The sequence below is a fragment of the Eleutherodactylus coqui genome, chromosome 8 (genome assembly GCF_035609145.1).
Source record: "Eleutherodactylus coqui strain aEleCoq1 chromosome 8, aEleCoq1.hap1, whole genome shotgun sequence".
Lineage (NCBI taxonomy): Eukaryota > Metazoa > Chordata > Amphibia > Anura > Eleutherodactylidae > Eleutherodactylus > Eleutherodactylus coqui.
In genome coordinates, this window is record NC_089844.1 from 1151044 (window position 1) to 1163518 (window position 12475).

Genomic DNA, 12475 nt, shown 5'->3' on the forward strand with positions numbered 1-12475 from the left:
TGTGTGTAGAATAATGTGCGTCTGTGCGCGTATGTGTATAATAGTGTGCGTCTGTGCGCATGTATGTGTATAATAGTGTGCGCCTGTGCGCATGTATGTGTATAATAAGGTGCGTATGTGCGCATGTGTATATTAGTGTGTGTCTGTATGTATATATGCGTGTGCGTGCGTGCGCACGCGTGTGTATGTATATATATATATATATATATATATATATATATATATATATATATATATATATAAACAGTAGTGTGCTCCTGTGTGTGTAGATATTTATAGATATATATAATAGTGTGCGCCACTGGCCGCTATGGGGGACCTTATTACCAATCGGGCCACTGTGGGGTTCATAAGCCTGATATGGCCCTCGTTGAACATGAGTTTGACACCCCTGCTCTATTATGCCCATACCCTCATCCTATTCATCTAGACTCGGAATGACAGACCACCACATTGCCCAAACAGAGCAGGTGGTTCTTTATTAGGATGTCCATAAAACAATATATATCAAATGGTCCTTGCATATCTATACCAAATATATAAACTACATACTGACTCTGTGGCCCTAATATAGTGGGTAGACACAATCCGGTGTTGGCATCATTTGTGGCATCCTCTTTTATGTTATGTCTTGTCCTGTGTGTGATTGTTATATATAGCGGGTCCCTTGACGAGCTTTTGTTTTAATTATTAGTATCAATAAAAGTTATATTTTAGAGTCCAGGTTCCTTCCTGTGATATACTTTAGTTTTTGGAACCTTCTGTCACAGTGAATAGTGGAACCTCTTCGTGGTTCATCCAGTCTTTGGAGCGATGAAAGGAACCGCAAATAATGGCACATTGGGTCAACCAGGTGGAGGCTGGGACCAAGTCTGACCCTGGGCCCGCTCATGTGCTTCCCACACAGAGTATTGCAGGTCCTACCTCGGTCACAGTTTCTTGGGCTGATTATGCCCCCTCCTCCTCCATAATGTCTGGGGATTAGTGCTGGTCGGTATGTATTATCTCTCCTGCTACAAATTACCACAGTTATCTGAGATACCGGATTGGAGCATTCACAGGAAGCAAAACTAATCTAATGAGACTTTTACAGGGTCACTATATACCTGTGGCGGCTACTTTTGCAACTCCTCCTGCTTCAAACCAATCTTTGGTGTTAGTATGCGCTGCTGCATTGTGGAAATGTGTAGAAGTACTGGCACCTGAGTCCCCTTTATGCCCACGTTTGTGGATCCTGACACTTTTGTGATGGAGGTGGCATTGGATTGGTATTATGATCGTACGTCAATTTATCATCAATTTTCAACAGAGGTGGCATGGGCATTGGAATTCTGATCAGCACTGTTTAGCAAGACAGATCTTATAGTACACTGTCTATTTTTGGATTTAAGCGGATAAATAAAAGTTATATGTGAGAGTCCAGGTTCCTTCCTGTGATATACGAAGAGGTTCCACAGTCCAAACCTGGAACAGTTGCACCAAAGCCTCGGCCTCTGCCCACATCCTCAGCAATCGTGGGCATAAAGCAGAGTCGGATGCTAGTACTGCTGTGAATGTCTCATTAAATCAGTTACGGTTGTTTTCATCGCTCCAAAGACTGGATTAACCCACGAAGAAGTTACACAGGCCAAACCAGGCGCAGTTGCATCCCTCCCCAGGTCCTCGGCCTCTGCCCACACCCTCAGCAATCATGGGCATAAAGCAAACTCGGATGCTAGTATTGCTGTGAACGTCTCATTAATTCAGTTACGCTTCTTTTGATTGGTCCAAACCAGTGTGTCAGATAACTGTGGTAACACGAGCAAATAGATGTCGACCAGCGCTGATTCCCAGACCACAAGCAGGAGGGGGAGGTGGCATAATAAGCCTGAGAAACTGTGACCGAGGTAGGACCCATAATCCTCTGTGGCCATAAAGGGGACTTAGATGCCAGTACTTCTAACCATGTGTACAATTCAACAACGCATTCTAAAACAAAAGATTTGTTTTAAGCAGGAGGTGTCACAAAAGTTGCCACCACAGGTGTACAGTGAAGCTGTCAATGTCTCATGAAATCAGTTACGCTTCCTTTGATCACTACAAGGACAGTGGGACACATGAAGAAATTTGAGTGGCCAAAGCAGGACAATTCATTCTGTCTAGGTGTCAGATAGCTGGACACTGCGCTGGGAAACCTTTGTGGACTCTGTGGGCGTATGATGCTGGAACCAGCACGTTTGCTGAACTGTAGTAGTGAACCTCTTCAAAATTGGTGGCAAGAACCTGGAGGCCGCCCTCCAAAAAAATTATTTTGACAGAGGCTGGAGGCAGCCCTGGTAAAAAAGAATTTTTTAAATAGCCTATGGGGCCCTCTGAAGAATTGGCTGTTCAGCATGCTGACATGCTGGTTTAGGTGTTGGCACGTCACAGCAGGACGTGGTAAAGCCTTCCCTGCATGTTTATTAGCTAAAAAATGGCACTAAACATGTGGGGAGGAGAGGAGGAAATTTTCTTGAGCACCGTGTGGTGCTCGCTGGAGTAACGAGCACCTTTGAGTATGCTACTGCTCGGACGAGCATGCTCGCTCATCTCTAGTGATTATACATGTTCTTTATATAATATTTTACACCATTATTCACAATGACATCATAGAATGAAATGTACAGTATTACGCACCTTTACATTGGATATAGGCAGAACTTTGTTTGGTGCAGTTTCCTTCTATCCCATATCTTATACAGTCATATAGCCTGGACTCATTACCGTCACAATAGATTTGCTCTGCCCATATTGGTCCTGGTCTTCTTGTATAGGTCATTAATGATGGCACTGCTTCCCCACATTGAAGTTCTTTACAAAGTACATTGGCCGCTCTTAGTTCAATCTCACAAACAGATCCCCAAGTATCACCATGAAGTGCTTCCAAATGTCCTGAGCAAGCAGTAGCCCCATCAGCTAGTCTGTATTCTCTGTGACCTGATGGTAAATCACTGAACACATTACTGTACATTCACATCACATTCCCATACTATAACACCGTGCAACACAATTTTTGAAATCGATAAGCAGATAGGTGGCTCATAGTAACTTTAGTGCGCTGAATTTAAATATCATACCCATTTTTCTGCCATGTAAGGTTTTCCAATTATGGGTAATAATGTAATCCAATTGCAATTGCATTGTATGTTTTTGAAAACTGCCTATACAATTAATCCAGCAGGCTCGCCATTAACCTTGCTTTATGAAAAGAATAAGAAAAGTGATTGCACAACTATTTGGCAATCACTATTACACACCGCATGCTGACTGAATACTATAAGGGTAGGTTTATGTAACATATACATACGCTATATGCAGCGTGGCGGAAAAACTGCTGATCATCCACCAGTAAGTTGTAATTAATGAACTGTAGTTTTACAGGTCATTGGTTAGACTAATCAAAATCATAAAAGAAAAACACATGCTTGGTATTGCTGTATCCGTAAAAGTCCTATCAAAGTAATGGATTATTTACCCCTCCTGGTGAACGTCGTCCGAAAAATAAATTAAGAAAGCCAGAAATGCACTTTTTTGGTCATTCTGTCTCCAAGAAAAAATGCAATGAAAAGTGATCAAAAAGACGTATGTATTCCAGAATGGTACTAACACAAACTACAGGATGCCCTGCAAGAAATGAACTCTTGCCCAACTATGTGGACCGGAAAATAAAACAGTTATTGCGCACAAAAGATGGCGGCAGAAAATAATTTTAAAAAAAATTTGATTTCTTTAAAAAAATAATTATACTGTAAAAAAAAAAAAAAAAGCGACACCAGTTTGGCATCGTAGTAATCATACTGACCCATAGAATAAAGTTATCATATTATTTTTGTTACAGTTTGTGCACCATAGAAACAAGACAGGGCTAGTTGCCATAACCCCCCCCCCCTAACAATTTTTACTTCGGACAAGCCCTCATTAGCAAGGCACACCTTAGCTAAGCACCACACTACCTCCAACCGAACACAAGCACTGCTTGAATGACACTCCGCTGCGTCTTCTCCTGGGTTATATGCTGCCCAACCCCCCAGCCCCCCACACAACCCTGCGCCCGCAGCGCACACAAAAGTGTCCCTGCGCAGCCTTCAGCTGCCCTCATGCCACATGCTGGCCGCATAGCCACACCACCCTCATGTCTATTTATAAGCGCGTACTGGATGAGGAGGAACCGGAGCCACACACTGCAGAGGGTTGGCAGGACCAGGTAGCGACCCTCTTTAAAAGGGGCGGGGCGATAGCTCACAATGCTGTACAGAAGCAATGAGAAATTGACGTTCGATCGTCATTCCAATCCTGTGCCACCTCAGGAGCTGCAAACATGGGCATGAGTTACATAGCTATGGGGAATCCATGTGCCCACACAGTATTCATTTTGTCAAGGTGTCGCATAGCTTAATCGACACCGCAAGGGGAAAGCCATCTGCACTCTGCCCCCTACCCAAGTCAGTCAGTGTCTTTGTGCCAGACAGGTCAAACACCACGATGGGAACTAAGGGCTCCCCCCACCCACTGTCGTTTTTTTTCTCCACTGCGCTGCGAGAGTTAGTGAAAACTCTCGCAGAACAGTGCGAGAAAATCGCTGCGATATCGCTGCGACAGTCTTTTCAATGGGACCAGTGGCAGCAGCGCTAGCCCCATTGAAAATACTGGCGATGTCGCAGCGATATCCCAGCGATTTTGGGATATCTGCCTGCATTTTTCTCGCACTGCGGTGCAAGACTTTAACTTTAGAATCGCATCGCAGTGGAGAAAAAAAAATGCCAGTGGGTGGGAGCCCTAAGTGTGCACCAACAGCATAGGTGGGTCCTAAGCAACCCAAGACATGAACAATAAATAAATCAGAGCGGCCAAACATGGCAGACTTGCACCGCGCCCACGACATAGGCCTCGACCCACAGATTCAGCAATCGTAGGCAGGAAGCGGACTTTCACTGCACCCAGGACATAGGCCTCTGCACACACCCTCAGCAGAGGCTACTGCGGACTCCAATGCGTAGCTGTGAACGTCTCATTAGCGCTGTATTGCTCCTCTAGTTTGTCCCAATGCAGTGCCCCGGATAGTGCAGCTAAAGTGAGATAAAGTACAGGTGGGCTTCTGCCCACACTGCATGCCCCAGTCAGACTGGGGTTTTTATAAATAGACACAGGCAGGTACAACTCCCCTATGGGAATTCCGAATGCACCCACAGCATAGATGGCTCCCTGGAACCCACCGGGGGTACATAAATAAATCCGATTGCAGTGCCCCGGACAGCTAAGCTAACGTCAGATAAAATACAGGTGGGCTTCGGCCCACACTGCATGCCCCAGTCAGACTAGGGTTTTTTATAAATAGTCACTGGCAGGTACAACTCCGCAATGGGAACTCCGTGTGCACCCACAGCATGGGTGGGTCCCAGGAAGCCTCCGACCGTTCATAAATAAATTCCATTGCAGTGCCCCGGACAGAAGAGCTAACGTCAGATAAAATACAGGTGGGCTTGGGCCCACACTGCATGCCCCAGTCAGACTGGGGTTTTTTTTATTAATAGTCACAGGCAGGTACAACTCAGCTTTGGGAATTCTGTGTGCACCCACAGCACGGGCGGCTCCCTGGAACCCACCGATGGTACATTACTGTATCCCATTGCAGTGCCTTGGATAGCAGAGCTAACGTCAGATAAAATACAGGTGGCCTTCGGCCCACACTGCATGCCCCAGTCACACTGTTTTTTTTTTTTTGGTTTTTTTTGTGACTGATAGGTAGAACACTGCGATGTGAAAACTTAGTGCAGCCATACTATGCACAGACCCCTGTAGTATTCCTGTAGCAAACGTATGAGCTGACCCCAATAACAGTTATGTTGCAGAAGTCTAGGTAGACCCCAGTAACATTTCTGTAGTTACAGTATAGACAGACCCCAGTAACATTTTAGTTGCAGCAGTATAGACTGACCCCAGTAACATTAATGAAGCTGCGGTATTGGCAGACCCCTGTAACATTTCTGCAGCTGAAGTATAGGCAGACCCCTGTAATGTTAATGCAGTTACGCTCCTCTCCTGTAGCCCAAACAAGTTTCTCCGATAACTGTGGTAACAGGAGAGAAATTACATGATGCGCATTGCTGACCCAAGCGGGAGGAGGAGGAGGTGACATTACAAGGCCAAGACAGCATGACCAGGACCCGCTATAGTCTGTGTGGGAACCACGTTAGCGGGCCCAGGTTCAGGCTGGGTTCCGGACCTCCACCGTGGATTTTGCCTCCATGGGCAAAATCAAACCTTCAGATCCGCCTAAGAGCAACTGGACAAAAGTTAAGCCACAGAATAAAAGCGGAAGCGACAACAGCTATGTGGAAAAGCTAGTATTTTCTGAGACAAGAGGGGCATTTGATAGCAATGAAAAGGATATTCAAGGAGCTAAAAGTCTGCACTCCTCCTCCTCATCTCAATCAGAAATATGGAAAGGCTTCATTCATATGTTTTCTGTTGACCATTGCAAAGTGTTAGCAATGCTAGTTTCTGGCTATACCACTCATCTTTGTCAGGAATTACCAAAGATGATCACAAGTAAAGGCCTCTTCAATCAGTCCAAAATCAGACCGGGAGTGTGTGGCTCTCAGCTGGCCTGCTTCCACCAAGGATAAGTGCCTGCTGCTACTCTGTCCCCAGCCATGCAGGGATGCTGTGTTCGAGAGTCGGCTCTATTCCTACCTCAGCATGACACAACACCATGTAATTATTATCTGCACCAAGAAGATGGAAGCCTGCAATTGCTCTACCGCTCGGCTGAATGCTTCAGCTAGGGATAGTCGAATAGCACCCCGGTTGTATTTCTTTGGTTTTCGGAACTGTGGCCAGGATTAAGAGGGACGGGGGGGGGGGGGAGGGGGGTGCATTCCTATTGTACCGGTTAAGGTGAAATTCTTGGACTGCCGCAGGAGGGACCAAAGCTTTACCATTTTCCAAGAATGTTTGCATTGTTGGAGGAGGAGGAGGAGGGGGGGAGGGTTTAAAGGAGGTGGCATTACAAGGCCAAGACAGCATGAGCAGGGCCCGCTATAGTCTTTGTGGGTACCACGTTAGCGGACCTAGGTTCAGGCTGGGTTCCAGGATACCACCGTGGATTTTGCCTCCATGGGCAAAATCAAAGCTTCAGATACGAATAAGAGCCAATGGACAACAGTGAAGCCACAGAACAAAAGTGTGATATGAAGCTGGGGACCCCAGAAACTTTCCTCTCTCCTAATCCCTCAGCAGCTGGCTGCGATTCACCTGGACCATGAACTCGGTCTGTGCCCACACCCTCACTTGGACCTCCGTGTTCTCTCCCACGGCCACATCCTCTAGGCCTACCCCTACCCCTCAGCATGGTGGATTATGAATACAGCAGACACTGAGCGTTGGTAAAAATTAGGCGATTATTGGCCTGCACTTGGAGGCTGACAGCGGTACTGTAACGCACACAGTAGGCCGAAAAAATAATACGCTTGCCTGCAGAAAAGCCAAACTGGCAAAGTAAATCAGTAACGTTTTCTTTCCCCACTACAATGACTGGATTAGCCTGGAAAAAGTTGCACAGCCCCAACCTGGCGTACGTAAGAAATCAAGTAGCAAAAAGTACCCCCGCGCTCCGGAACTCAGGAAGCAATAACCTTATAACATACTATACTTTTATTGCAACGCGTTTCGGCGGTACATAGCCGCCTTTCTCAAGCAATACACATATTCACAAAATAACATCCATATAAACACAATTAAAAGATTAGTCTTACTCACAAACACATGTTTTCGGTGGACGCCGTGCCCCGGCGCCATCTTGGTATCTCTCGTGACGCAATACGTCATTCCCGTCACGTGGTTGGACATGTCATTACATTCATTCATAAAAACGGGGTTGTATACTACGATCATTTCACAGGACACACCACGTCATTATATCACGTGATCGGATAACTCATTCATTAGAAATATAATGTCAATTTATCATACCTAGTATAGTATTATATAGCTACTCAATATCTAATTACCTCATCTACTAACAAGGGCATATCACTCTTATTAACCAGCTGATATTCTAGTACTGTATTCCGGAACCACTATATATATATATTAGAGATGAGCGAACGTACTCGTCCGAGCTTGATACTCGTTCGAGTATTAGCATGCTCGGGATGCTCGTTATTCGTAACGAGTACCACGCGATGTTCGAGTTACTTTCACTTTCATCTCTGAAACAGCGCGTTTTTCTGGCCAATAGAAAGACAGGGAAGGCATTACAACTTCCCCCTGCGATGTTCAAGCCCTATACCACCCCCCTGCTGTGAGTGGCTGGCGAGATCAGGTGTCACCCGAGTATATAAATCGGCCCCTCCCGCGGCTCGCCACAGATGCATTCAGACATAGCTCAGGGAAAGTGCTGCTGATGCTGCTGCTGCTATAGGGAGAGTGTTAGGAGTATTTTAGGCTTCAAGAACCCCAACGGTCCTTCTTAGGGCCACATCTAACCGTGTGCAGTAGTGTGGAGGCTGCTTTTTACAGTGTTGCACATTTTTTTTTTGTATGTCGGCCGTGCAGAGCATTGCGCCCTGCAGTAATTATACATACTCCAGGGCCAGAAGTGCTGGTTAGGCAGGGACAGAAGACAATTGATTGAATATAGGCAGTGGGCCTTTGCTAAAACATTTGGGGGAAAAAATCTATTTGGGCTGCCTGTGACTGTCCTCAGTGTTCTGGGTCTGTGCTGGGTGTAGTAGTCCTCCAAATTCATACGCCGCCAGCTAAGTGTTACAGCAGGCTTGCGCAAAATTATTTCCTGGCTCTGTCTGGGCTGTTAAATCACCGCTGTATTGCAGTCCACAGTGCGCAGAGAGAGAAGAGATATATTGATTGAATATAGGCAGTGGGCCTTTGCTGAAACATTTGGGGAAAAAATCTATTTGGGCTGCCTGTGACTGTCCTCAGTGTTCTGGGTCTGTGCTGGGTGTAGTAGTCCTCCAAATTCATACGCAGCCAGCTAAGTGTTACAGCAGGTTTGCGCAAAATTATTTCCTGGCGTTCCGTAAGCGAAGTCAGCCTCCAACCACAGGCCAATAAGCGGCACATTTAATTACAGCGTTCTGTTTCTGCATTACTGGTAATACAGCATGCTGAGGGGTAGGGGTAGGCCTAGAGGACGTGGACGTGGACGCAGCCGAGGACGCGGAGGCCCAAGTCAGGGTGTGGGCACAGGCCGAGCTCCTGATCCAGGTGTATCGCAGCCGACTGCTGTAGGATTAGGAGAGAGGCACGTTTCTGGCGTCCCCACATTCATCGCACAATTAATGGGTCCACACGGGAGACCTTTATTAGAAAATGAGCAGTGTGAGCAGGTCCTGTCGTGGATGGCAGAAAGTGCATCCAGCAATCTATCGACCACCCAGACTTCTGTGCCGTCCAATGCTGCAACTCTGAATCCTCTGGCTGCTGCTCATCCTTCCTCCCAGCCTCCTCACTCCATTACAATGACACATTCTGAGGAGCGGGCAGACTCCCAGGAACTGTTCTCGGGCCCCTGCTCAGATTGGGCAGCAGTGGTTCCTCTCCCACCTGAGGAGTTTATCGTGACTGATGCCCAACCATTGGAAAGTTCCCAGGGTCCGGGGGATGAGGCTGGGGACTTCCGGCAACTGTCTCAAGACCTTTCAGTGGGTGAGGAGGACGATGACGATGAGACACAGTTGTCTATCGGTGAGGTAGTAGTAAGGGCAGTAAGTCCGAGAGAGGAGCGCACAGAGGATTCGGAGGAAGAGCAGCTGGACGATGAGGTGACTGACCGCACCAGGTTTGCTACGCCTACTGAGGACAGGTCTTCAGAGGGGGAGGCAAGGGCAGCAGCAGGGCAGCTTGCAAGAGGCAGTGCAGTGTCCAGGGGTAGAGGCAGGGCCAGACCGAGTAATCCACCAACTGTTTCCCAAAGCGCCCCCTCGCGCCATGCCACCCTGCAGAGGCCGAGGTGCTCAAAGGTCTGGCAGTTTTTCACTGAGAGTGCAGACGACCGACGAACAGTGGTGTGCAACCTTTGTCGCGCCAAGATCAGCCGGGGAGCCAACACCACCAGCCTCACCACCACGAGCATGCGCAGACATATGATGGCCAAGCACCCCACAAGGTGGGACGAAGGCCGTTCACCGGCTCCGGTTTGCACCGCTGCCTCTCCCCCTGTGCCCCAACCTGCCACTGAGATCCAACCCCCCTCTCAGGACACAGGCACCACCGTCTCCTGGCCTCCACCCACACCCTCACCTCCGCTGTCCTCGGCCCCATCCACCAATGTCTCTCAGCGCACCGTCCAGCCGTCGCTAGCACAAGTGTTTGAGCGCAAGCGCAAGTACGCCGCCACGCACCCGCACGCTCAAGTGTTAAACGTGCACATAGCCAAATTTATCAGCCTGGAGATGCTGCCGTATAGGCTTGTGGAAACGGAGGCTTTCAAAAGCATGATGGCGGCGGCTGCCCCACGCTACTCGGTTCCCAGTCGCCACTACTTTTCCCGATGTGCCGTCCCAGCCCTGCACGACCACGTCTCCCGCAACATTGTACGCGCCCTCACCAACGCGGTTACTGCCAAGGTGCACTTAACAACGGACACGTGGACAAGAACAGGCGGGCAGGGCCACTATATCTCCCTGACGGCACATTGGGTGAATTTAGTGGAGGCTGGGACAGAGTCAGAGCCTAGAACCGCTCACGTCCTACCCACCTCCAGAATTGCGGGCCCCAGCTCGGTGGTGGTATCTGCGGCGGTGTATGCTTCCTCCACTAAACCACCCTCCTCCTCCTCCGCAACCTCTGTCTCGCAATCAAGATGTGTCAGCAGCAGCACGTTGGCAGCAGTCGTCAGCAGGCCGTGCTGAAACTACTCAGCTTAGGAGATAAGAGGCACATGGCCCACGAGCTGCTGCAGGGTCTGACAGAGCAGACCGACCGCTGGCTTGCGCCGCTGAGCCTCCAACCGGGCATGGTCGTGTGTGACAACGGCCGTAACCTGGTGGCGGCTCTGCAGCTCGGCAGCCTCACGCACGTGCCATGCCTGGCCCACGTCTTTAATTTGGTGGTTCAGCGCTTTCTGAAAAGCTACCCACGCTTGTCAGACCTGCTCGGAAAGGTGCGCCGGCTCTGCTGTGCGACGTGCCCACACGGTGGAACTCTACGCTCCACATGTTGGCCAGGCTCTATGAGCAGCGTAGAGCTATAGTGGAATACCAACTCCAACATGGGTGGCGCAGTGGGAGTCAGCCTCCTCAATTCTTTTCAGAAGAGTGGGCCTGGTTGGCAGACATCTGCCAGGTCCTTGGAAAGTTTGAGGAGTCTACCCAGGTGGTGAGCAGCGATGCTGCAATCATTAGCGTCACCATTCCTCTGCTATGCCTCTTGAGAAGTTCCCTGCAAAGCATAAAGGCAGACGCTTTGCGCTCGGAAACAGAGCCGGGGGAAGACAGTATGTCGCTGGATAGTCAGAGCACCCTCCTGTCTATATCTCAGCGCGTTGAGGAGGAGGAGGAGGAGCATGAGGAGGAGGAGGGGGAAGAGACAGCTTGGTCCACTGCTGAGGGTACACATGCTGCTTGCCTGTCATCCTTTCAGCGTGTATGGCCGGAGGAGGAGGAGGAGGATCCTGAAAGTGATCTTCCTAGTGAGGACAGCCATGTGTTGCATACAGGTACCCTGGCACTCATGGCTGACTTCATGTTAGGATGCCTTTCTCGTGACCCTCGCGTTGGACGCATTCTGGCCACTACGGATTACTGGGTGTACACACTGCTCGACCCACGGTATAAGGAGAACCTTTCCACTCTCATACCCAAAGAGGAAAGGGGTTCGAGAGTGATGCTATACCACAGGACCCTGGCGGACAAACTGATGGTAAAATTCCCATCCGACAGCGCTAGTGGCAGAAGACGCAGTTCCGAGGGTCAGGTAGCAGGGGAGGTGCGGAGATCAGGCAGCATGTACAGCACAGGCAGGGGAACACTCTGTAAGGCCCTGGACAGCTTTATGGCTCCCCAGCAAGCCTGTGTCACCGCTCCCCAGTCAAGGCTGAGTCGGTGGGAGCACGTAGCCGGTCGCACGATCGTCCTCCGTGACGCCTCTGCCCCCTACAACTACTGGGTGTCGAAGCTGGACACGTGGCCTGAACTTGCGCTGTATGCCCTGGAGGTGCTTGCTTGTCCTGCGGCTAGCGTCTTGTCAGAGAGGGTGTTTAGTGCGGCTGGGGGAATCATCACAGATAAGCGTACCCGCCTGTCAACCGACAGTGCCGACAGGCTTACACTCATCAAGATGAACAAAGCCTGGATTTCCCCAGACTTCTCTTCTCCACCAGCGGACAGCAGCGATACGTAAGCAATACGTAGGCTGCACCCGCGGATGGAAGCATCGTTCTCTATCCCCATCAAAAACGGGGACCTTTTTGCTTCCTCAATCTGTGTATAATATT

The 12475-nt window shown here is 49.1% G+C and overlaps 1 protein-coding gene across 1 annotated transcript in view; it reads right to left on the reverse strand.

Annotated features, from left to right (window-relative positions):
• Positions 1 to 12475, reverse strand: part of LOC136576110 (scavenger receptor cysteine-rich type 1 protein M130-like) — a 513398-nt gene that overhangs the window by 164435 nt on the left and 336488 nt on the right. The window contains exon 7 of the mRNA XM_066575131.1: positions 2656 to 2955. Within this exon, the coding sequence (XP_066431228.1) occupies positions 2656 to 2955 (300 nt within the window). The remainder of the gene's footprint in view (positions 1 to 2655; positions 2956 to 12475) is intronic.